Source organism: Microtus oregoni, unplaced genomic scaffold (genome assembly GCF_018167655.1).
Source record: "Microtus oregoni isolate MIOR12 unplaced genomic scaffold, Mior012 000035F_ref0000213, whole genome shotgun sequence".
Classification (NCBI taxonomy): domain Eukaryota; kingdom Metazoa; phylum Chordata; class Mammalia; order Rodentia; family Cricetidae; genus Microtus; species Microtus oregoni.
The window spans coordinates 25,725,103-25,752,202 of NW_024543094.1; the positions used below are offsets into that span (position 1 = coordinate 25,725,103).

Genomic DNA, 27,100 nt, shown 5'->3' on the forward strand with positions numbered 1-27,100 from the left:
AGCTACCAAGCACAGACAGTCTGCCGAGCAGTGTTGAGAGGTCTGTCCCATTGTGCATGCTTTCAATGAAGCTGGGAAGGAAAACATTGTGTCCCACAGTTCTCTCTGCCTTGTTTCCAGATGACTTGTTTGGTTGTCAATTTAAAGAATAATTTAAGATATTTGTATGCATTTTGAAAGCCCATGAAATTCAGATAAGTAATTTTAACATAGATCACCCAACTGTAACTTTTCCAATTTTCCTTCCTTCATTTCTATAAAACATCCATTTTGATTTATGTTATTTTCTCTAAAATACATTCTGAAACAGGATCAGTATCTAAGCCCATGTCACACTTCCATCTTGAGTCATCTCCTAGCTAAATTATGGACTTAGAGTGATATATTCTATATGCATGGTTGAGTATGCCTGCTTATTTATAATATTGTCAGAGAAAATAGGATTCAGAATAAAAAGGCAACCCATTAGGTTTTTGCAAACCCAGACCCCATACTCACAATGTTTCCCAATTAGGAAACTTCTCACTTCCTGAGGGTCTGTTTACTTCTTGTAAATGCAATTAGAGTGAGCAAAGAATTGACCAGTTTGTAGAAATGGAGCAAGTGTTTACCAGCACAATGCTGTGTGACTGTAGATCAATCACTGTGTTTGTATGATGGAGCCTCTGCATGCTGAAGCAAAGGGTGACATATCACATTGAACCCAACTAATACACACAATGAATAAAACAACTATTTTAAAGTATGAATAGCAGATTATTTTTAATCAGAAAATATTACCAAATAATGACAAAAAAATGAAGCCAAGACTGTCAAGTGTCCTGACTTTGGAAGTCACGTGGACGTATAAGAATGTTTTTCCAGAGAACCTGTCTGCTCTTTCTACTGCCCTCAAATCCTGCAAAGGAGTGAATTTGAGTACTAAACAAATGCTTAACATATTAATAAGTTTTTAGATTAAATGAGAAATATGGACATTATCTTTCCTAGGTCTGAAGCTCCTTTGAATTGATTTTTTAGAGTAAAATGACTGAAGGGAATGATGAAGGGGGTTTGAAAGGGGTTGAGAAATAAAATCAGTAAAAGATCCTTTGGACTGATAGTCATTCTGCCTGCTTTGTTATGCCTGGATTCTGGGTCTCAGAACAAGACTAGTGGTCCTAAAACAGGTCATGGGAGAGTTGTTTTATGCTGATATACCAGAAGAGAACCGGTAACCTTAATGTCAGAGAAGTGGACCCAACCTATTTAACAAAGAAGCTGAGCTTAATGACAGGCAACTGTATTGCCAGACACTAGGGAAGCTGAGGAAGTAGAGTGGCAGAATCCCAGATCAGACTGTACATCTTGGCTAACCTTTATCATTGAAAATAAAAATGAAAAGAAAAAAGGGTAAGAAGGAAAGGGATGAAGGGAAGGAGAAGGGAAAGAAGGGGCCAGGACAGACTTGGCACAGCTTACCACTGTCATAACTCACCAAGACCCACCACCCTACCTGGGAGACAGATTCACTTCTCTGAGATTAACCTAAACGTTGTGCCAGAAGGTCTGTGGTTGTTAGGAAATTTTATTGCTTGGCTTTGTTGTAAGCTGCCTCGTATATCTAAAGTAATGAGGCTGGATATACAATTGAGGCAAACAAGTTGCTTCGTGTAATTTTGCCTAGTACCAAAGTTCTTAGAGCCAGACACATCCTTAAGAAAAGATGTTTGCCTTTCCAGATAAGCTATGTCCAATGTGACTTAAAATACAGGGTAACAAAAGCCTAGAGAATTTTATAAATTACCGTGAACCCATAAACAGCAAAGAAATAAGAAAACATTTCAGCCCTGGTATCTTACTTATTTCTGCCTGGGCCTATAACTCCTATGCCAAAGAAAATGTCTGTAGTGTGTTCCTTCACTCCCTCAGTCGGTGAGGACTGAAGTATTGTCAAATGTTAGGCAGAGGCAGAGTGTTGCAAGCAGTTATTTTCCACAGTGTACTTGACAGCCCTAATTAGTTGTTCTTCTTCAACACTCAGTGCATGCAGAGTCAGTCACTGGGGGATGCTGTGCAGCCATTTACAAAGCATACGGCTCCCTTTTGGTGTGCAGTTCACTGATAAGAGCACAGTCCTTCCTCTTTCTGGCTCCAATGTTTCTTCTGGTAGAAATTTAGTGAATTTGGTACCCATGGTTTTTCATAGGGCTCAATGGACATGTTATTATTGTATGGAGTCTTAAGACTCCATCCATCAACACATCAGACATTATTTAGTTAGTTAGTTTTTCTTTTTTTTGTAAGTTTTCTCTTTTTAAAAATTTATTATTTATTATGTATGCAGTATTCTGCGTATATTCTTCCTACAGACCAGAAGAAGGCACCAGGTTTCATTACAGATGGTTGTGAGCTACTGTGTAGTTGCTGGGAATTGAACTCAGGCCCTCTGGAAGAGCAGTCAGTGCTCTTAACTTCCGAGCCATCTTCCCAGCTTCCAACATATCAGACTTTAAAATATCTTTTAGGTCTTAGTGAAACTAAACTGCCCTATCTTGTTTGGAAGGATTACCACAAACTTTATGAGTTGAAACCAAGGTATGCCTAGCCATTGTGGTTGCTGAAAAATGGTGGTGGTGGTGGCCCATAGGTTCTGAAGTTATGAGTTGCCGATTCTGCATTAAGCTCAATAACAGCCTTCCACAAAACGTTCTTGTATTGAGAGGAACATCACATCCATGATTAGATCAGTGTTCTCTTGGCCCTTTGTGAACCCATATCAGCCCAGTTAAAAAGGGTGCCGATTCCTATCTTTTGGTAATGCTTGAGCAGAAGGCTGTTCCTCTTGCTTGGAAACTGAATTTTCAACCCTTGCTTTATTCTATCCCCTACTGACCTACTGAAATGAAAGACTAGGAGTCATGATTAAATCTAATTTTCCCTCATGTCGTAACAAGAGGAGCTGGGTCAGCAAGGCCAGTCCTTGCAGATGGCTTTAAAATACCTTTGTGATTTGATCTCCTTGCTGTCCCATCCATTTCTGTAAGTGCCTGTCAATGCCCTCCTTTACCACTCTGACAAGTTCCCAAGGTGAGGACAGTGCAAATGAACAAACATGTTTGTGATGCCTCTGAGAGGGTTGCTTATCAAATGAGGCAAGCAATGATCCAAGTCTGGCTTCTAAACTACAAGATAGGTTAACACATTTACAGGGAGAACACTCCACTATGTTTAACCCATTCAAGCACATCATTGCGCCTTTGCAGCCTGGTATAGCTTATGGAAAATCGGCATAAGCTCACACATTCATTGTGCCATTTCTCTTCAAATAAGCTAAAGCTGTCTGTTTTTCATTCTTTAGGTTTCTAACTTGCTTTCTCAGAACAGTTTTTTTTCTGTGTGTGTGTGTGTGTGTGTGTGTGTGTGTGTGTGTGTGTTTATGTGTGTATATGCAGAGGAAAGATATATGCATTTCTGTAGAGGAGTATGTTTGAGAGCCCCTTAGAGATCACCACAGGAATCATTGGTTCATTTTATCGTATACCCTGAAGTTGCACAATACCCAGTATAACAGTTATGCTTATACCAATTGGAATCAAATAACTGGGCAAACAAACCAATAACAACAATAAAAAATAACAAAAAAGAAAGATTAGCTTGTTTGAGTCCTGATTCAGAGATTCCCCATGCAAGTTTCCCCCATGCCTTTGAATATAGCATCATGTTGATGGGGGCATGTGTGCTAAGAGGCTGTTCGTCCCATAATAGTCAGGAAGCAGAAAGCAAGAAGGGAACTGGGGAAAAAGTGCAACCTTCAAAGACATACCCAAGTCATCTCCTTGCTCTAGTAAGACTGCTCTAGTGCCGACTGTCCGTGGACCAAGCATACTATATATGAATCTGGGGATACATTTCATGTTTAAACTGTAACACTCAGATTTCCACACTGGGTCTAATATGGCAAGTACTTTGGTACATTATGATAAGTTCATTTCTTATTCTAATGACCAACAGAAGTATATTTTCCACTCTAATGGGTATTATGTGTATGAGTCACACCTAGAGGTAACATGCCTGTTTCTATTTCAGATTGGAAGTATGATGTTTCAAAGGCCTTTCCTCAAAGAGACGATGGGGTGGATGTGGACTCACAAGCATACAGCCACAGATGGAAAAGAAACTCGGACCCTTTTAAGGCAGTAGACACAAACAGAGCCAGCATGGGCCAAGACTTGCCAGAGCCCAGAGGCTTCACTGACCTGCTACTGGATGATGGCCAGGACAACAACACCCAGATCGAGGTAAGTAAATGTTCTGGATAATCAATTTTAATTAATTGTTCATTATTTCCTTGTAAGACACCTAAACTCAGCCAGGCGGTGGTGGTTCCCGCCTTTAAGCCCAGCACTTGGGAGGCAGAGGCAGGCATATCTCTGTGAGTTCGAGGTCATCCTGGTCTACAGGAACTAGTTCCAGGACAGGCTCCAATGCAACACAAGGAAACCTTGTCTCAAAACAAACAAACAAATACACAAAAAAGATGCCTAAACTCTACTGTGCATATCCTGTCTCATCTTCTTACTGTATACCTTATTCCTAAAAAGTTTTTAAAGAAATTTTAAAGGGAAGTTTAATTGGCTGATATACATACTGGCTAAGTCATCAGTCAACTTATTCATGAGATAGACAAACATGTGCTGGAAGCAGCAGTGACAGCAATAAAAGAATACAGCCCTGTCTCTCAGGGAATCCACTGTCTGGAAGGTCAAGCCACCGTGACCAGATCATGTCTATACTAAGTGACATCTATGAAAAAGAAAACTTCAGTGCGGCTTGCAGTAGGGTATGCTGAATTCTTCTGGGATAACAAATCAGAATGCTAACAAAGCGGCTTTGCCCAGGAATGGCTCTTTAGACAAGGTTTTGGCAAATTAAGAAGTCACTTGATTTATAAGCTATCAGTGAGAAGTGAGACAAGTATTTCTGCTAGAAGGAACCACGTCTACAGGGGATGAGTGTTGGAACTGCATAGCAAAGTAGATTCTTGAGGGGTTAACTCTTCATCTTTGCCTATGACTAGAGAGTTTCATGGGCTATAGGACTTTCATTGCCAAAAAGGATACATATTTTGAAAAACTGATATGAGTACTCAGTGAGTGGAGGCTGATGGCAGAGAGACCATTGGACTAATTACAAAGAGCATCTTAAATTAATAGTTGAATAATTTGCATTTCCATGGTTAATGCTTTATTGAAGGCAGGGGCAAAAAAGTAAAGAAACTCTCAGCTCTATATCTGTTTCTGACCATGCATGCTAGTTTGGCTGAGGTCACGGCAAGGTTTTTCCTTCTTGGACTGGTTGTTCTAGGGGTTGGGATGAGAATTTGACTGGAATATGTGATCCAGTCATTGACTGCTTACATATCCTTTTTCAATTTTATATTTTAGGTGCTATTTTTTCCAAGATGTTAGGGTTATAATTTCTGAACTGAGCAGTGTTTTTGCTATTCCTAGTATACTCATTACTTAGGAGATAACTCGGTTTCATGAAGCAGATGCTACACAATTTAGCAAGTAGACTGAGGAATCATTTTGTCGCCGCAAAGTCAGAGAAATTCTTTAAAATACAGATTGTCAGAGGTATATGTGTGAGAGGCTCAAACATGGCCAAATGGTTTCTCTGTGGCCATGGCAGGTATCTTTTCCCCTGGCCGTCCTCACAGACCTTCTAACACCAGGCAGTAGTATATCCACACAGCAATAAATAAAGCTAAGAAGGCCTGGGGATCGGATAGGTGCAGTTTTAGGACCAAAAGTGACTAAGAAATCAATTGTGGGGTAGGCAAGTGTCTGAAACTTCAACATATGGAGAGATCACTTTGGTATCGGGTTCAATGCCCATTCTGATTTCTCTGTAGTAGGCTGGACCTAATCATCTGCATTTCAGACAAGTTCATAAGTGGTTCAGCTAAGGTCAGGACACAGGCCTTCAAGTTGCAAAATAAAGCTAGCTGTTAGTGTTAAAGATATAAGAGATCTGGACGGTGCTGTGTTCCATTGCTTACCAACAAGGAGTTCTTCTGGGAATAATGGTAAAATCCTGAGACAATGGTAAAAGTGGCAGAGGCAGCCAGCAGCAGTTATATCCCCCATATGAGCTCAGACTCCATGACTGAGAAAAACATAGTGCATAGTGGTCAGGAAGTGTGTGATATGTTCATGTAGGAGTGGAAATCAACAGGTCTTCTGCCATAGCACATTCCCAGATGTGTCTTCATCTTATCACAAACTGTCCTTGTCATTATGTAAATATTACTATCTTAGTTAAGGTTTCTGCTCCTATGATAAAGCACCACGACACAGAATAAATTGAGGGAGAAATGCTTAATTTTACCCTGCACTTCCAGTTAAAAATCTATCACTGAGGGAAGTCAGTGCAGGGGGGCATGGAGGGAAGGAACCTGCAAGTAGGAACTACAGCCTACTGACCAGGCTTATTTCCTAGGGCCTGCTCAACCTGTTCTCCTGTACAACCTAGGGCCAATTAATCACTTGCTCAAGGTTGACACTGTTGGGCCCTCCCACATCAATCATTAATCAGAAAATTCTCGATAGACTTGTGTACAGGAAAATCTGGTGGTAGCATTTTCTCAGTAAAGGGTTCTTATTCCCAAATGATTCTAGCTTCTGTCAAATTAACCAAAGATTAACGAGCACTGTTACTTATTAGTAATTTATGCACATGGTTATCGTTTGGACTGTTATATATTTTACTTTCTACAACTAGATAATTTCTTTGATATAAAAGGAGTTACTTGCAAAAGCTTAAGCTGAAAATTGAGATGATTTCTTTGATGATGATTTTTATGGAAAAAAAGGGCTATTTTTGTCATTTCAAAATTTTTATCTTTTCTTAAATTGGCATACAAAGTAATAAATTTTGTTTCAGTATTTGCACACATAGTGCATAAAAACTCTGTAAACAAAGACTGCTTGTTCATTTCCAAGTCCCTCAGACCCGAATAATCACACAGAAACTATATTAATTATAACTCTATTTGATCGATGACTCAGGCATTTTTTTGAATAAAGTATTTTGTTAATTCTTAGAGAATTTTTAAAAATATATTATCTTATTTATTTATTTATTCATTCATTTATTATGTACACAGTGTTCTACCTGCATATATGCCTGCAGGACAGAAGGGTACAGAAGATACCATTATAGATTGTTGTGAGCCACCATGTGGTTGCTGGGAACTGAACCCAGGACCTCTGGAAGTCTATCCAGTACTCCAAACCCTTGAGCCATCTCTCCAGCCTCAACTCAGGCATATATCTAGCTAGCATTTACATTTTGAATTAACTCATTCCTATTAATCACCACTAGGCTGTGGCCTACACGTATGGATCTGACTGGCGTCTTGCTCCTTCGGCAACTATATGGTATCTCCCTTAATCTGCCTACTTTCTCTCTATATCTCTTTCAGCCTCTCTATATTTTGCCCTGCTATAGGCCAGAACAGCTTCTTTATTAATGGTAATAAAACATATTCATCGCATACAGAGGAGAATCCCACATCAAAACTACTCTCTCCCTGCTCCTGTCACTCTAGCTCAGACCTTTCTCTCCTCTAACTTTCGTGTTACATTGTTCTATTTCCTTTCTTCACCTTACTTCAAACCTCTATTTTGTCTCTCATGTTTTTCTTTGTGGGTCAATAACATATACCTGCAATAACAGTGACACCTATACACATTCATCTTTTCTCTCTCTCATGTTTTTTTTATGGGTTCATAACCTATACCTGCAATATAGACACCTATACACATTTGTTTATCTTTATGAGTATGCATTATCTCATGTGATAATTTACAGATCAATCCAGTTTTTGAAAATGTCCTACTTAAATCTTTAATTCGATTGTGTACCATTTTGATGTAGTAAGATTCTGCATGACATTTGCAATATGAAGCATATGTCAACTTACACTCAGCTAATCAAAAACCCTACTCTTTCTACCTTTTAAGTCTAAACACACTTTATTTATTTTAGTAGCCTGATTATAAGAAGAATGAATGCAAATATGAGGTAATTTTTAAACATGTAATCCTACTCGGCAGCAACATTTTGAAAAGAGCTGGGTCTGAGGGTACACATCTGCAAGCCCAGCAGCTGGGAGGCTGTCAGGGGGGTCGTGAGATCAATGGCCAGCCGACAATGCATAGTTTCTCTGAAGAAATGATAAAATAAAGCATCAGAATGTATAGGATTTTAACTACTCAGTCTTCCAGCCATTTTAATGTTTATAGAAATCAAACAGGAAAATATTTTTATTCAGTAATAGATATGTGGTTATTTATATTTTTTATAAAGAAAAGAATCAGTGGATATCAAATGTTTCTGCTCCAGTTTTTTTGAGTGGAAAAGGTTGGTGAAGATTATGTTTACTGTAGCATTTCAAAGGGACTGACTCATGTAGACATTTTAACACAAACGGCCAAAATCAGAAACCTGAGATTAGGGTCTACTGGTTAATAGTGATCTGATAGTAACCTGTACTAGAAATGAAATTCCCAATTGGTATCATGACTTAGAATGGTAAAAGAACTTGGTAGAATCATCATGAGTGGTAAGAGATTGGCATGGGAGCCCTCAGTGCGATATTCTTATGACTAATCTCAGAATGGTACCGGAGAAGCTGAGATTAAATATATTTTTCTCCGTTCTTGTAGAATGCAAGAATCTCCTCTATACTGAAATATAATTCTAGTTTTAAAAATAAATGATAGGAATAGCATTTATAATAACTTTACAACTTATATGTATTGGTCCAAAGACTACTTCTATGGTATTACAAGAAGCAAACTCAATTATTAGCAGTGAAGCACCATGTGGATAATTCAGTTATACCCCATTCAACACTTTGAAGGACATTTATGGATATTTTTCCATTTTTGTTGCAATAAGGAGCTGACATGTCAAGCTAATAATAATCCATAATTGAGCGAGATATATTATATCCTATTTTAATTCCCATTATCAGTTTAGAGGATGAGCAATAATTGAAGATATCATCTCTTACTGACTTACTATTTTTAGTATATTTATTCTTTGCAAAGTAAAAGCTGTCATCAATATTCCAAAAAGAAAATTAATAGAATCCAATCAGAAGTTTACATATTTCTTCCCATCACCAAAGCAGCAGAAACTGAATCAAATCTTATGGTCCCTTAATGTATGATCTCTGGAAATATGCAGTAGAAGAAATGAGACTAATTTCCATCCCACAATAGGCAAGCAAAATTTATCCTGGAACAAGTAACTAACCCAGGAAAGAATAACAATTCTAAAGGTTAACCTTCAATGTCAAGTCAGGCACAGCAGGTTGGACAAAGTTTTCACTGCAGCAGATTCATTTAATTATATGACTAAAGATCTAGTTTTGAAACTCAGATGGCCATTGATAGCCTTTATTGGCACTGAGTGATTTTTTTTAAGAACTCATTGAAAAATAAAAGATACGATACCAATGTCTGGTAATGAGTGGGGTGCTATAACAATAACCTGGTGTCTACCAAACACTGTAAATGAGTTGGAAGCTCAATTATAGTGTTTCCCACCTTCTTAATGCTGTGACCCTTTAAAACTGTTCCTCATGTTATAGTGACTTTCAACTATAAAATTATTTTCATTGTTGCTTTCTAACTGTAATTTGTTTCTATTATGAAACAAAATATAAATATCTGTGTTTTCTGATGGTCTTCGGTAACCCCTGTGAACGGGTTGTTTGTCCCCAAAGAGGTTGTGACACACAGGCTAAGAACTGCTGCTCTATTGAGTCTGCCCACATATGGGCCATTAATAACATAGGAGGGGGGAGCAGGGGAGAGAGCTTAGCTGTTAGGAGAACTTGCAGCTCTACCATCGGATTGAGATTTGGTTCCCAGAATCTACATGACAGCAAACAAACCATCTGTAACTCCATTTCTAGGAGACCTAGTGCCTTCTTCTGGGCTCCATGCACACTGCACACATGGTACACATATACGTGCACAGGCAAACATTAATATACATAAACAATTTACACACACACATACACACTCACTCACATACATAGTGGCGCTAAGAGTGACGCCACGTAGCTTTAATCCAAGCATTCAGGAGACTTAGTTAGGCAAATCTTTTGTATTCTAGGCCAACTAGAGCTACATGGTGATAGTGTCTTAAAAGTAAGTAAGTAAGTAAGTAAATAAATAAATACATAACATAGGAAGACATACATTTATTATATATGTGTAATTTATAACTCTCTAATTATAAATTTATATTAGTTAATTTTTTTATTTTTACCTGTTAAGAAATTATATAGAATATATTTTTCTAAGTATTCAGTGGGCTCTCCATCATCTGTCCTTTCCAAAGTACAGATGACTGGCTACAGTCTGGTTTCTACAAAGGCAATAGGAATATATCTAGTAATAGTCATTGTTTTGAATATTTCATGCAATAACTTGTTCATGTGTCACTTTCGGCTAGGTAAGAAAGGGATCACATATCCCAAAGTCCAAGATGGGTCCGTAACATTCAGAATGAAACTGTTCTACTAGTTCTCTTTTTTATTTCCCTTAAACTTTGCTGCCCATGCCCTAAGGATGCATGGGGTCTGAACCTATCCGAATACTAGAATAATTAATTCTGCCTGCCTTTGGGGACCCTGGATTATTTTTATTCCATATGGTACTTCACGCCTGAGCTGCTAAATTGAAGAAATACTTTGGAATCCATTGTTCTAAACTGAATGAATGGGGGATTAAACATGGCTGAAGAAATTTCTTTTTTGAGAAGTTCTTTCTAACCCTCAGCAATCTGTATTCATGGAATAACAAACTTAAGGAGATAAGTGTCAGGAACTACGAATATTCATCTTTTAGATGATTTTTCTCCATTTTGCATACTACCTATCACCCTTCTGTATTATTTTGGATTCACACTAAAGATTTTTATGCAGTCAAAAGAACTTGAAAAATTTACAATGTAAGTTAATTTTTAAATTTAAGTTTAAAAATTTCACTTAGTTATATCTTTTCAAAAAACTTTCAGGTACTTTCACATTTAAGATGACTATATCTTATACAGTGATTTTCCACTTAAAATAAATGGATCTCATTTTTGGATTTAAATGAGTTACAATATAGAAAATTTTATAAATTTCAGAGATTAATATAATGACTATGTTTTCATATTTTTATTGAATAAATTTAAGTTATAATCTCTTTATTCTTAGACTAAAGTGTTTCATATAGCATTTATTATTTAATTTTAAATATTTGCTGTTGTTATTTAAAAGTAGCGTAGATATAGATGATTTAAAGCTTCATCTGGTGAAACTATTTATAAAGAACATTTGCAAGCTTTCCTGAGAAATGAAAACAGTTCATTTGTCTCTTGAAAATAATGATGCTGGTTAAAACACAGACCCAGAATTATTTCTGTCCTTCTTAAATGTCATTTTAATAAAGAAAGATTTGTCATCATTCTGTGTCTGACAACTAATCAAATGCCCTTTTGTTATTTTTAAACTGAACTTATTTATTTTCTAATCAATATAGCAGCAGATCAGGTATGAATCGGAAAACTATAAGTAAACATTTAGAACCAACTTATGGGATAAATTTTAAAAATATAGCAGGTCAAAATAAGTGCAAAATAAGTGACAAGGATTAGATAGAAACCTCCTCCAAGTAAGAAATCCTTTTTATCAGATCCTTGCACAGTCACTGGCTCTTAAAAGCTCTTTGAAATGTACTATTTTCCATCACAAGCCTAAGGCAAAAGAATTCTGCATTGAAAAGCTGCCCTTCTGGCCCTGACAGTTGCCTTCAAAGAAATTTGTGTCGGAAAGCTTCACAGAGCACTAATTGTTTACTAAGGACTCTCTGAGAATTTAACTAGAGATTAAAATTAGTTGGCTTCAATGGACAAAACATTTTGCCTCATTTAGTGCTGTTGGAATTACTGGAGCCAGTTTACCATGTGCTGGGTAGGTGCTGTTCCTCTTTGTTGCTCAGCAGTTGTCATTTTACAAGTTCTTAGTGCTTAGAGATGGCATGGTGTGTACCTTACATGTGCAAGGCTTTATGTACAATCTCTATTTCAGAGAGAGAGGGGTGGGGAGCAGGAGACAGGAAAGTAGCATGAAATAAATTTAGAAAAAATTAACATATATTTTTATTTGCTTTACAAAAAAATATATGGTACATTTTGTACACAAAACTATCTTTATAAAAACCCTGAGCATACATCATCTCCTGTCTTTAGCAATCAGCCTTGGCTTTGTCTCTGCTTTACTTCTTTTGTCTGTAAGTAACTGCTTTTACTCCCATTTTGCTTCCTAATTGTTTGATTCTTGGGAAGCCACAGACTGAAATAGTCCAATGCTCAAAGAAAGAGGAAGTGTGCACAATAATGGAAGACTGGGAGAAAACAGAGGAGCACTTCACTGAATCTCCATGTCGGTGGGTACTGGAAACTAGGCGCCACCACAGTGACTCTTAAGCTACCTGACCTGGGTGCTAACTGAGCTTCCCTGGTTACTAGCTAGTGTCCTACTGCTTGTAGATGGTCAGGAGGATGCTTGAAGATGAGTAGAAGGGAAGGTGCAAGTCTCCTGAAAATGCTGGACCCTGCTAGGACTGTGTAGCTACTTAATTAGAGACTCATCCATGCCTCCCAGATTTCTCGAAGAGAGTGAAGGATTTCTTACTCTCCTTTTAGGGAGCCAAAAAATACCTGTCTACTAAATCCTTGCAGAGAGATCAATCAGGAATTTCTGTTTCCATTTTTTTAATAGAGTATGTACTTACATAATTCTGAGATTGAAAAGAATCACCTTTTTTTGTAATTAAGTGAAAATTTTTATTGCAGGAATGATAGGGAGAACAACCAGACGCCTCTGCAAGAACAAAGCAGAGAAAGAAGTCGACCCAACATGGCCAGTAGACTGAGCATGGCCAGGGATATATGAGAAAGAGGCAGAAGAAGCAGGGGATAGTAGAGAATAGGGAAGGATAGCAAAAATAGCAGGAGGCAGAGTCAACCAGATTCTATTTTTATATAATATATTTTTTGAGAATTTCATACAATACATTTTAATTACATTCTTTTCCCACTCATAGCCCCTCTGTATTCACCAACCTCATAGCCTTTCTTTCTTTTATCTTTTTAAAAATAACTGTGTTTGTGTTCTGAGTCCTAGTCAAAGGCTGAGCCATCTCTCTAGTTTTCTTGAAAAATGTGACCTCTGGTGGTTGGACCACTCTCCAGGGCAGGGCCATCATAGGTTTAGGAGACACACAGGAAGTGTGGGAGGAGGAGGGAGTGGAAAGGAAGCTAGGGGTGTAACTGGGACTGAGATAAGTTGGGGTTAACATGATCAAAATATATTCTATAAAATTCTCAAAAAATAAATAAAACTATTATGTTAAAAATAGATATGTATAATCAGTTTTGGATTGATTATTTTTTTTTTCTTGTCACACAGATTTCTTAGCAACAGAATTCCACATACTATATAAGACCTGCAAGTCTAAAATGATTGACATATTCCAAATGTGCTTATCTTGACTGAATTTCTTCTTCCTGAGCTATTCACTTGTGTACATATGTGTATATATGTTTTTGAACATTGATAAAACAGTCAAACTTTTAATAATGCAAAACCCAGTGTATGGATATTTTTACTAAACTAGGCTGATTTCACTAGACGAACAACAGGTGGAAATAATTTATGAAACTGACTTACATGATAGAACTATGCAATCTGACAGTGATTGTTGCCATACTTAAAAGTCAGGGAACAAGCTAGCTACTCAATCCAGGAAGCAGGACACACAATGATGTAGGATTCCCCTCTGTATGCTGAGAATATCATTGATTAATAAAGGAACTGCTTTAGGCCTATAACAGGGGAACAGAGCTAGGCAGAGAAAAATAAACTGAATGCTGGGAAATCGGCCTTCCTGGAAACAAATTGACACCAACATGGTGGACTAAATTCATGTAAAACCTGAGAAAGCTTAAAAAGGAATCCTAGACACAAAAGAACAGAGTTAAACATGGTTTGGTAGTGGTATTTTTTTTATTTTTTTGGCATGGGCTCTGTTTGCTAGAAGATAGCAGAGACACGCCTCCTTTAAGAGAGCTTTTCATGATTCAGCAGTAGCAGGCAAAAAGCCATGCCGTTTTGAAATGCCAGCTTTCTGGGATGCTACCAGTGTGACCTCTGGCTCTTTCAGGAGACTGAGAATTTAAATGGGGTCTATGAGATAGTATTGTGTTTGTGCAGCTCATTTAAAAATGTAATGTATAATTAAGAAATTTAGGTTAATAGAGAGTCATCTGTAATAATCAAGCTTCTACTCATGTTAGTTAGATTTTTCTAGATGTACAGAGATATATTTCAGGTGGATAGGCATTCTTCAAACCTTTCAAAGACTTCCGAATGTGACATTTAAAATGTTTTAAGACAATGAACTTTATGTTTACTTAGGTAATAGTATATCCTTCTGGAGTCTTTGATGGAGTTGAAGAATTTATAGTTATAGGTTTTTTTTTAGTTATGATAACCTGTTTTGTACATGTAATTTTACTAAGTTAAAGTTAATAACTTTTTATTTAAATATAAAAAGGGAAGTGATGTGGGATTCCCTTCTGTATGCTGTAAATATAAAGGAAGTACTTTGGACATATTCCAGAGCTATAGGGGAACAGAAGTAGGTGGGGGAAATTAAACTGAATGCTGGGAGAAATGAGGCAGAGAGAGAGAGAGAGAAGCCATGTACCCCTGCCAGAGACAAGTGCCAGAACTTTAGCTGGTAATCCACAGCCAGGTGGTGATACACAGATTAAGAGCAATGGGTTAAATTAATATGTAGGAGTTAGCCAATAAGAAGCTAGAGCTAATAGGCCAAGCAGTGTTTTAAATAATATAGTTTTGAGTGACTTAGCATCCGGGAACTAACAGGCTGTCTCCCCGCAACAACACAGTAATATCTATCCATTACTGAAGGCTTGGAGGCTCCCAGAGATGACTGACAATTAGTTCTCTATGTCAGGGTCTGCTGTCAGTAGAAGATGACAATAGTGATAAACACATGCAGGCAGAAAAGGATTTGCATCGAGTCGTCCACAGAACTTTAGTTCACTAGGTCCTCAGTACACTAGAAGGCATCACTCACACTCAGTGTGTGCACCTCCATCTATTGATGCCCTTAATCTCTGAAAATGCCCCCAGAGACACACGGTACACTTTCCCAATTACAGACCTTTCTGCGTCCCGTCAAATTGAAAACCAAGACCAATGCATCCATTTGCTAGCTAAAACAAATAAATTCATTAAATTATGTGGGCACCATGTATTAAATGATAAAATTACATATAAAGTAGTTACTAGAATAAATGTAGTTATTATTATGTAATTATGTGGGGATCAACCACATAATTAGCGATGTTGGAGTAAACTTGTTAAACAAATTCAATTTCCTCTCAATTTGTAAAAGTTTATGCCACTTTCAATGGTAACTTACATGGAGACCTTTTGGTTTTTGAAATAGGGTCTCACTTTCTATCCAAGGATGGTCATTACTTCCTCTAGTCTTTAAGGTGCTAAGATGGTGGGCATACCCCATGAAGGCCTGGGATAAAGCTACTAATTTGATTATAATTAAGTCACCGGGGTTTGATGTTACACTGGCAGATCTATGGCTCCTAAACCTTGTATTTCTGGCTCCTGCTTCCAGCCAGCCTTTTACTGCTCACCCACATACAGTACTCTTCATTAGCTCCTGACAACTGAGTGTGATCTAAATGTTGAACTGAATTCTCCCTATGTCTATAAGTTGAATCCCTAACCCTAATTTGACTATTTGTGAAATAAAAGCTTTAGGAAGTAATGAAGATAGCTGAAATCGGGATTTGTGGTCATGTAGAAAGGGGGAGATTTTTCTGTCTGTTTCCTTACTTCATGCACACACATTGAAAAAAAACCCCAGCCTGGTCTACAAGAGCTAGTTCTGGGACAGGCACCAAAGCTACAGAGAAACCCTGCTCCCCCCAAAAAAACAAAACAAAACAACACAAAAAACAAAAAAGAGAAAGAAAAAAACATATGATGGCATGACTAGAAGATTGATACCTGGAAACCAAGAGGAAGGGCCTCCGCAGAAGCTAATAATTCTAGATAGTAGACTTACTTCTACCCAGCTACTGCAACTTAGAAAACTATATTAATGCTCCATAGCCATCTGGTGAATGGATTTTATTATGAGAATTCAAACAGATTCAGATACTTTGCACCCATATTATATTTTTTCCAAAAAAATGGCCCTTTAGTATATTCTAACCTTGAATACATACCTGCTAATTTAAATTTGACGTATGAATTATGCAAGATGACCTCAAACCTACTATGTAACTCAGAGTCTCAGAGTGAGACTGAGCTCATGAGCTTCCTGCCTCAGACTCCTGAATTCTGAGAAGTATGAGGAGACTGCCTGTTTATTTCCCGACCACCCATTCCCATAAAATCAGCCAGAAATGATATTAATTACAACACTGTTTGGCTAATAACTCTAGCATATTCCTAGCAAGCTCCTACATCTTAAATTAACCATTTTCTATCGATCTGTGTATTGCCATGAGACTGTGGCCTTAAGGAAGGTTCCTAAGGTTCCAGTGTGTCCTTCTTTATTGGTTTGAAATTTCTAGGTTATAGTACAATGGAAACCGAATTAGGGGACTGGGTCATTCACACCCTTATCACAGTTTGCTTGTGTGAACAGCACCACTCATAGCGATATGAAGAAATGTTTCAGTACATGTTAAGTTCCAGTGAGAAACTAGATACCCTTGGCCATGCTTTCTTTTGTACCCCAATAACCTGTGTTTAGTGTGACTTATTGGACAAAGTTAACACTATCCTAGAACTCCAACCCCAGTGGATGAGAGTGAGCCAGAGATGAACCTAGAAAGGTGAGGCCATCCTTTAGGGCTTTTGAAAAAAAATCAGACTTTATTTCTCATGATTTTGTTTGTTTGTTTGTTTATTTAATAGCAGTCATCAAAAACTTTGAAAGTATTTTTAAACACAATTAAACCGAATATGGCTTGCGTATGTTAGCAATAGTCAAAATAATAGTAGATATTATCAAATCCATTTTTATCTTCAGATCATAAACATTTACAATGTACCCACAGTCTTTGTTCAAAAACTTTTAGTATAATTCTAATGTTTTATCTTCTTAGAAGAGAAAACGCTATTTTCAATATTCATAGGATATTTTATCATTCTTAAAGAACTTACATTCCCAGAACATTTATCCGTAATTGCTATTCCTACCTCTGTACATTTGAAAGTTCCCTAGTATCTTTACCCCCATTTAATTGATCATGTGGTTTAACCCACAGACATCATGTATTTTGAACCTTTCTTTGGGTCACAGGTTATTGTGAAATTCTAGTAAAAATTGTATTCAGCAAAACTCACTTTGGGCTTCTTATGCACCTAGCAACGGCTTAACAAAAAATTATTTTGCTCATTCTTGTGATATCTTGCATAAGCCTATTTGTTAACTGAACTTTATGAAGTCAGAGTGAGAATAGAGAGTGGGGATAGGTGGTGAATGGCAGCTGTCCCACAAGCACCTGGAACTCTATCTCCTGGGGATCCAATGCTGTCTTCTTTACATTATGGGCACCTGCATTCATCTTATGCCCATAATATCCCCCATATATACATAAAATTAAAAATCCAAATTAATCTTACCTACAAGTAATTTCAATCTTAATAATAAGATATTCTAGAGAGAATTTCTATTTATAGCTTGCAAATCAATCTGTTATTTTGTTTCTCCATTCTTGGCTGCAGAATTCATTCTTGTTATTTTTACACTTTTGGTGGGCATTATTCTTGCAGTAAAATCTTTATGCCATTTCCAGTTATATAAAATCTGGGCAACACAACATGTCCAAATGTGGACTGCATTTAAGAAACTATGTCCAACATATTAGACTAATTACTTAAAAACCAGCAAGTCAAAACAGCCAGTGAAAAGACCTGGAATCAGCTTTGCATTTTATACAGTTCTACTAGAACCCATGTGTGCAGTTTGTCCATGCCTGTCCTCTCTCCTCTGGCTGTGAGTGAGGTTTATTCCATCCTTGGTCTTCTAATTGAGCAGGTGCATCTTTCTTCTCATTCGTATCCCTCTTCTCCCATCCTCACTCTCTGAAATAGTAATGTCCCTTCTAGAAAAAAATCCCCTCATTATTTTGGTATAACTATTTTCATGTTTTTTTTTTCTCTAAGTTGTTATTGATGTTTCACTATTAAACAATATTTAGAACTTTAGCTACCAATTGATGAATTTCATTAATTGGACAACAATTCTAAGCAACTTTTATTTACACTGTAAATTAATGAGAAGAAACTAACACCGAGAATGAAATCCCTGAACAAATGGGAACTGACAGATTTTACACGAACTTTATTTAAATTTATCTTATTTTTATTAAGCACAATCACATTATTCTCTCCAATTCCTGTCTACCTTTAACCCTCTCATGGCTCCCCGTTTTCTTCCAAACTCCTGGGCTATTTGTCCTTAATTGTTATTTTTCACTCACGCACTTATTTACACACAAACATACACACACACACACACACACACACACACACACACACTTGAATAAATAAAGTAAAACGTACTGAGTTTGTTTAATGATGCTTTTTTGTATATGATTTTAGGTCTGACCACTTGGTATTGAATAACAAATTAAAGGCTCCTCCCTGGGGAAGATTAATTCTCCTTCTCTTAGCAGTTGCTAATTGCCTGCTTAGAAAAGTGGCAATAGTAGATTTGCCTCTAAATTCTTGACTTCACAGGCTTTTAAATATATCCCAAATTACAGTACAAGAACATTCAATTAATAGTTCCCACTTTGTTTTTTATTTGTTTTATTTGATATTCACCAGCAACTCCAGTGATCTTTAGTGATTATAAAGTACGTAATTTATTCTATACCTTTTTGACAAAGACAGAAGCAACATTCATGCAAAACTCTAGTTGCTGTAGTGTGGCTGAGTGTGTGTGTGTGTGTGTGTATGTGTGTGTGTGTGTGTGTGTGTGTGTGTATGATTTTTCTTTTCTTTCCTTTTTTTTGAGTCAGGTAACATGTAACACAGGTAGACATAGAGTTCCCTATGTAGTAGACACTGGCCTTTTACTCTTCCTCTTCCCAAATGCTTACATTACAGATACATTTCACCATGCCCTGCCTATTTACAATACAATTTTTAAATAAAATTTTCTTGCATGAATATTTTTTGTTACTTAGAACAAGAAAGAAATGCATTTTGTTTAGTTGGTATTTGAGTCCCAAACATCCAGAAACACTCCTCTTCTGCATATACCTGCCAGAGGCCATCAAATGCTAAAATAAGACTTAATGGTTCAGTTTGGTTACACATTTTGTCTATAAAGGAAATGGTATTCTTTCATAAAAATGGTTCCATTTTAAGTTTTTTAACTGACAAAGTATGACATTATCACTGAGAAATTATATAAAAATTCCACAACTTGAGTTGTAATGGTTAAGTGAAAACAAAATTTCAAATGGACACTAATGCCAGCACACAGACAAGCCTAATGACTATTGAACAAGAGCAGATGTCATCAACAGCTAACATTTCCAAATCAGCAAAGGTATTAAGATAAATATAGCTAATGAAGTGCCTACATGGTCTGTAACTAGTTTCACTGGGTGTCATTTATTAATAGTGTGGTTAGTTGGGGAGGACAGTCATAGTCATTTAGCCTTTGAGATTTTTCCCTGCATAGGTATACAAATCTTGGAGACTATTTTCCATGGTGTTAAATGTGGCCATTGGTTCATATGTTGGGAACTTCCTTCCTGATGCCACAGTGGTAAGAGGAAGAGTAGATGAGAAATGTTTAGGTCACAAAGAGTCCCCCTTCATGGATGGATAAAGGGTGGTAGGAAAAGATTTCTTGACTATCTGCCTGGTGCTACATAAAAACACAGAAGACTCTCACATCTTGACCTTCAATCTCCCAGACTACAGAATTATGAGAAAATAAATTTCTTAAGCGTATAAATCACCAAATTTGTGCTGTTCTGTTATTCTAGCAGAAATGGTCTAAGACATTTGTACATGAATAAGATTTTATATGTGTTTAACTAGCTTAAAACAATGCAACACATCATTAGAGTGGTAAAATACAGATATAATTTGGATGCTATGTCTGATATATGTAGTAGAATTTATAGGGTCATTCTATGTTTATACCACTTCAGACATGTATAGGTAAAATATATGAAATATTTAGCAAATATTCTAGAAGAAAATCTGTTCACAGCCTGCTTTAGTAAGGTTGTTTTCAATAAAGGAGGATAATCATTTTTCAGGATATTTTGTGATTTCTGTGGAATTCTGGGGGCAGTGGAGGGAATGTGTTGCCTCTAGTATGGAAAAGCCCAGGCTTGTTGACCGAGCACCATTCTGTTGACAGAGGTTCTGTCCCACCTGGTCGGTCCTGCAGTCATTCAGTCCCAAAGAACCATACAGAGGTCTACATTAATTATAAACTGGTTGGCCTCATACTTCAGACTTCTTATTAACTCATATAATTTATATTAGCCCATAATTCTTATCTGCGTTAGCCATGTTGCTTGGTACCTTTTTTTGGTGTGGCAGTTACATCTTGCTTCCTCTGCAGCTGGGTCACAACTGCAGATTGAAACTTCCCTCTTTCCAGAATTCTCATTGTCCCACCTCTACTTCCTGCATGGTTGCCCTACCTATACTTCCTGCCTGGCTACTGGCCAGTTAGCTTTTTATTAAAAATAATATAAGTGAAAGGATAAAAGACTACAGCACTTGCTTGATACTGGCACTAGTGAAAAATCTACAGTTTTGATTATTCTATAAAAACAAGTTGAAATTGTATCAAGATTGCTAAAACTATAAGTATAGGCATGATCAGCTCCATACAAAGCATTCTGAGCCCCAGCTTGGAAATTTCAGCTAACTGGTGGTATTTGTGCGTGTTCTTGCTCAGAGATTCCAAGACTTGTCTGCATGTTGGATCACAGCAGTGTGCCCTATCCCAGATGATTATTTAATCCATCTGGTGAAATGGCATGCATTTTGGAATTTTTAAAAGTCTCTAGGTGATTCTCTGTGTGTACAAATTTGCAAACCGTGGCTGTAGTTCAAAGGCATTTGTCAGCTCTTGGCATTGTCCCACCTGGAACATCTGTTCAAGTGTGCAGGGACAGGAAAATAGCAATCCAGGTGTTATTTGGAGAGGGACGGGAGTAGCTTCTTCAACAAGTCTGGTGGAGTCTGAGCTCTTTTATCTGTGATTTATGTGTGTACTGAGCTGGAGAGACAATGGTACATATTTTCTTGGATTTGTTTTATAGCATTTAGTATTATATATAGATATAGCAAGTTCTTTAATATGTTCACTGGAATCAGTTACTCAGAACTTCCTGGATTGCCCCAGTTTATACTGACTAAATAAACCTTTTCAAGGTCAGTGTTGAAGGCTACTATCCTCTCATGACTGCAAAACCTTTAGAATTTTCCACAGCCTTTCCCACAATGGCCTCTTTCCCTTTCTTATAAAGCGACCTAGTTTGAGCTATTTTGGCTTTATTCTTGACCTATTGAAATAGGTTCCAGACTAATGTCTGATCTCCCTCCATCCCCTTTGTTGTTTCATCCTATTTTCTAGATCATTCCTTGGAAGATTGACTTTATCTGTTACCCCTAAAGGCTTCCCCTTTTTCCTCCTTCCCTCTGTCCTTTCATTCCTCCCTCCCTTCCTCCCTTCCTCCCTTCTTCCCTCCTTCCCTCCTTCCCTCCCTCCCTCCCTCCCTTCCTTCTTTCCTTCCTTCCTTCTTTCCTCCCTTTTTTCCTTTCTTTCCCTACCCCATAGGGTTAAGTGCAGACTTTCTGAAATGACACTCAAGGCAATATTCAGAGTAATTTCTGCACATCCACTCTTGTCACACTACTACCCTCTATGCAATATTGTTCTATTTAGTTCTGAGATCATCCCTGTTTTCCTCTGTGTAATCTCCTGTGTTCAGACCAGTCTCTGTGTCCAGGACGGCTACTTCAAATTCCAATTCAGTCTTTAAGAATAAATTCCATAGTTACCTTGATTCTTGTTTATCTAGTCACTAAAGTAAAATAAGAATTTCTTCTCCTTGGGTTGCATACTTAGTTTATCAATGGTACCCCATGTATGGTTATTAGGAAGAGAAATATTTGAGAGCATATGCTATTATATACTCTTGGGTTCAGGAAAGCAGTGACTATATATCATAAGCATCTGTTTTTATGCTCTTAACTGAATACCTCGCACATACATATTCATCACATCCAGAACACTTGTTCATTGAAATGACACCTCAAAGAAATGCTTGTAAGTAAATGGGTCTCTTGACAAATTCTCCTCAACCAGACCATCTTAATTTGAATATTTACTTGCATGCATTTTGCAGGGAGGTCTTCTCACTAGTAGCTAGGAGAGTGAGAGCCAAGGACAGTGGTCTTTCCTTCATGCAATTTTGCAAGGCAGAACCCAAAGGAACAGCTGGCTTCTTGGGCTGCACTGAAACCAAAGAGCTTGTCCAGCTAGCTTGTAATTTTGTTGCAAGATGTAAATGTCAGCTTTATAGACTCGCGAGTCCTTCTGCAAAGTCAGCAAGACCATCTTACAAAGCGCTCATTTGAATCTAGCACTGGTAATTTAAAAATAAAATGACCAAAGATTGTGGCTTTGCTTGTTGATCTCTTTGATTTCTAACTTTTAATTTCTAAATTTTAATGACTAGCAATGACCAAATCCTCTCCTCAGGCTCTGCCTTTATTTAACCTCTTCATTAGCTACCTGAATTTAACTAAGTTGCCAAGGTTTTCTGTCCCCTGAGATGTGATTCCACACCAATTGATCACTTGACCTTGGCTTTGAAACTTTTATTTAGAAATCAGTGTGATGATTTGCATTGCTGAAAGTGCCTCTGTGGCAAAGGGAAGCACTTTAAGAGATTATCTAAAATCTATTGATTTTACCCTGTATATTAACAGAATGGTCTCCTCTCCAAGTGAAAATGTAGCCTCCACCTAGGGGCAGAGTGGTTTAATATGTACTATTACCAAACCACTCAGGACCAGGAAAATTAATAATGTGTCAAAATAACCATAAATTTTTGAAGCTCTTCCTATGTCAAGTTATGGTCCCATCTGTGGAAGCAGACAGCTCTGGGCATGCAGTGTGATATTAAATAAGTGAAACAAAATAATATATATCTTTAAGCAACACTTCAAGAGGCTTAAGGATTACTTATCTAGTCTCTTGTATTTTCCGGTAACCTTAGAATAAACTAGTCTATCCTATTTAAGAATGGGGGCACAAATGGAGACAAAGATACACTAGACAAGTGACCAAAGCCACCTGAAACCCAGTAGTCTCAGCCCCTGTGCTGGCTAGCTACAGAGAGATGGTGTGCTCATTGTGAACACAAATGAGATCCTGCTGAACTCAGCCCAGTGGCCTGCTGGGCTGAGCCTATTCCACAGTGCCAGAGTCCTGAATTAATGGAGCACCTTCCTAAGTCACCAAATATAGGGTATATTTGTTGCCCCAGCACAGCCATGTACAGATGGCCTAGGAGATTTAGAACTTGGGCACTTCAAGTATATCAAACTGAATGGTTGGTAAAATGCATTCATCCTTACAATGTTTGATCACTAAAACAAGGCAAATGACTTGAAGCTGATTAAGAAAGTTTTTAAGATTTGAGAGTAAATGATATATAGGTGTAAAAATATAAGTGTTGCAATAATGTGCTTTAAAGAAAATTTAAGAGAACTGATGAAGATTAAGTAATGAAGACTAAAGGTGGCACAGGCCTTTATTCCCAGCATTTGGGAGACAGAAGTGGAGATGCTGTCTCAAAGAAAAAAACAAAGGAAAGAAAAGAAAGACAGTAAAAAGAAAAAGGAAAGAAAGAAAGAACAAAGATGGGGGATTATTATTCCTATTGCATCCAGTGAATTGAACAGTAGCATCTGTGTGATGTTGGAAAATACCCAATTTTCATGAACACAAAGGGGGGTTTGGGCAGGGAAAATTGTGGCTAGGAGGCAAGGGTAAGAGAGATGATGTGAGAAGGACTTGGGTTCTATTCTATAAGTGATGGGAAACACTCATTAGACAAGAGGAGTGGTGGGATTAGGGTTCTGTTCTAGAGGTTTCCTTTGATATGTCAGTAGCTTACCTGCAGAGGCTAGAGTGAAATCAATCAAAAGAAAGAAAGGCAAACAGAGCTGATGAACAGGCTCACAGAGGCCACTGGGACAACAGAAAGACAGGCAAACAGAGCTGATGAACAGGCTCACAGAGGCCACTGGGACAACAGAAAGACAGGCAAACAGAGCTGATGAACAGGCTCACAGAGGCCACTGGGACAACAGAAAGACAGGCAAACAGAGCTGATGAACAGGCTCACAGAGGCCACTGGGACAACAGAAAGACAGGCAAACAGAGCTGATGAATAGGCTCACAGAGGCCACTGGGACAAGGGCAATTAATTTTTGAAGTAGTGAAAAATGCTTGATATCTGAAAGGTATTATGGAAATGGAAAGAACATGAGCTTCAGGGCCCCACAGGAATGCTCCTGCCCCTACCTTGACGGGACACCATGTGTCTTAGCTTCAGTTTCTTCTTTGGAAAAAGAGGCTGTCATTCACAGAATTATAACAACTACTAAATATGTCATGTTTATTATATGCCAAACCAGACGCTTTGAATATCAGGCACCCATAGGCATTAGCTGCTGTTACTGACCAGGTGTCATAAATTGTGATTTACCTGCATTCTTAGTTTTTCAACAAAGAATCAAAACTGGATCAACCAGCAAGAGCCCACAGCGGTGGATGACAGAGATGAGTACCTGCTTCTTTGTTTAGTGTGAACTGTAACTTAATAGTTGAGCCTGTGTGCTTCAGTAAATGTTCCTGAAAAATGATGTAGATGCCACAGTTTTCCATTGCCTTGGGCTATTTGACAATGAGAGCATGTGAGACCGCTTAGTTGAACAATGGCAGTATATAACAGTACTTCATTTCCAGCATGCATTCTCATGTTTATGTTAAGTAGTCTCAATCTAGCACTGCATCTTTGAATACTTTTCCACTAATTTCCATTTTATGGGACTGAAAATTGAGGCTCAGAAAGCTATTTGCAAAATGACATGGAATGAAACATAAAGAAAGGGTCAGCTCTGACTCTAAAATTGGAGAGGGGTGTCAAGCTTCCTCCTACAGACACAAAGGGTCAGCTCTGACTCTAAAATTACAGAGGGGTGTCAAGCTTCCTCCTACAGCCACACTCACCATTGATCTACACTTGCTTAGCCACTGCATGAACATACCAGGCTAAACTTTTGAAGGTACAGCGACAGTCAGAAATGGAGGAAAAAGAAGTATTTTTGTCACTTAAGTACAGAATAGCATAGGGCAAATCTGACCACTTAAAAGTACATTAATATATCTGCCATCTGAAATTCCAAACTGGAAAGTCTGGGAACTGGAATAGTTACCTTAGAATCAGGATGTTGGCTGAGTTCTGAGCAGCTGGAAGAAAGCATACAGCTTTTCCATGGGTGATGCTTATGTGAAAGTCTTAACTGGGTTATAATTTTAGTAGTGGCTTTTCGGTACATTTTCTCCATCATTCTTTTAAAATTACAAATGATACTTATTTCAATCTCCCTTTCTCCTTCCCTCCTTCATGAAATAATTGTATCAAAACAGGCAACTGTGGTCTTTATAAAGGCCCTCCTGAATCAGAAGGCTTATGTGATAATTTTCATTAGATCTAGAAAATAACATGATTTCTTTTAAAGGCTATACATCTGAAGCTTTTTTCATAAATCCAAATTTAAGAATGGAACCATATACATATTTTACAGATTGAATCATGTTTCTCTTCAAGATCATACATTATAGTCCTCACATTCCATTTGACTGTATTTGTACCCAATGTATTTAGGGAATAATTATGGTTTAATGGGGTTATAGAGGTGGTTGACCCTATTTCTATATTCCTTTCACGAGGGAGAAGGAGGACACGCCAAACTTTCCCTTCATTTTGTGAGGGAGAGAGTGATGCTTTACCAGCCAGGAAGAGGGCCGTGGGAGACACCAAGCTAGTCAGAGCTTTTCCTTTGGATTTCCAAGCCTGAAGAGATGTGAAAAATCAGAACTACAAAAACTAACCCTAACATTAGCATTGTAACACAAAAGGGCTTAGACAATCAATGTATTTCTAAGAGTGGACACAGCTAGAGGTATCATGTTACCTAAGATTATAGCAATGAGCCATAGTGGCAAGAAAGAATAGTAGTTGTCCCAAAGTGCATAGGTAGAAAATGAAACATAATAGGAAATAATCTCACACAGCTATGAACACATAATTATTGACAAAAGTGATAAGAAATATATACTAGAAATAAAAGGCAACCATTCAATAAATGGTGGTGACAAAGGTGGGTGTTTGCCTGCACAAACATAAGGATTCTTCCATGTCTACCATTATTCAAAACAAAACAGAACAAAGTAACTCAATTAAAATTATTTCAAAAACCTTAACTTATTACCCAAAATGCCAAAACTGCTAAGGGAGCACAAAGGTAGAATACTTCAAGCTGCACGGATAGGCAGGAAATATCTGAATAAAATCTAATAGCACTAGAATTAGTTCAAAGAATGGATAAATTTGACTATATGGAATTTTGAAGTTTCTGTACTGCAAAAGAAACTATCAGCAGAGTGAAAAGAGGCTCACAGAATGGGAGACTTCAAGGATAAAGCACTGCAAAAATAAACACACACACACACACACACACACACACACACACACACCATTGCAGCCTATCAATAAATGGGCCAATGAATTGAATGGGCACATCACATAAAAGTACAAATGGCTAACAATTTTTTTAAAGAAATTATTTTTTAAT

At 37.6% G+C, this 27,100-nt stretch overlaps 1 protein-coding gene across 1 annotated transcript in view; it reads left to right on the top strand.

Annotated features, from left to right (window-relative positions):
* Plxdc2 (plexin domain containing 2) overlaps positions 1-27,100 on the top strand; it is a 398,667-nt gene that overhangs the window by 154,075 nt on the left and 217,492 nt on the right. The window contains exon 2 of the mRNA XM_041630585.1: positions 4,069-4,280. Within this exon, the coding sequence (XP_041486519.1) occupies positions 4,069-4,280 (212 nt within the window). The remainder of the gene's footprint in view (positions 1-4,068; positions 4,281-27,100) is intronic.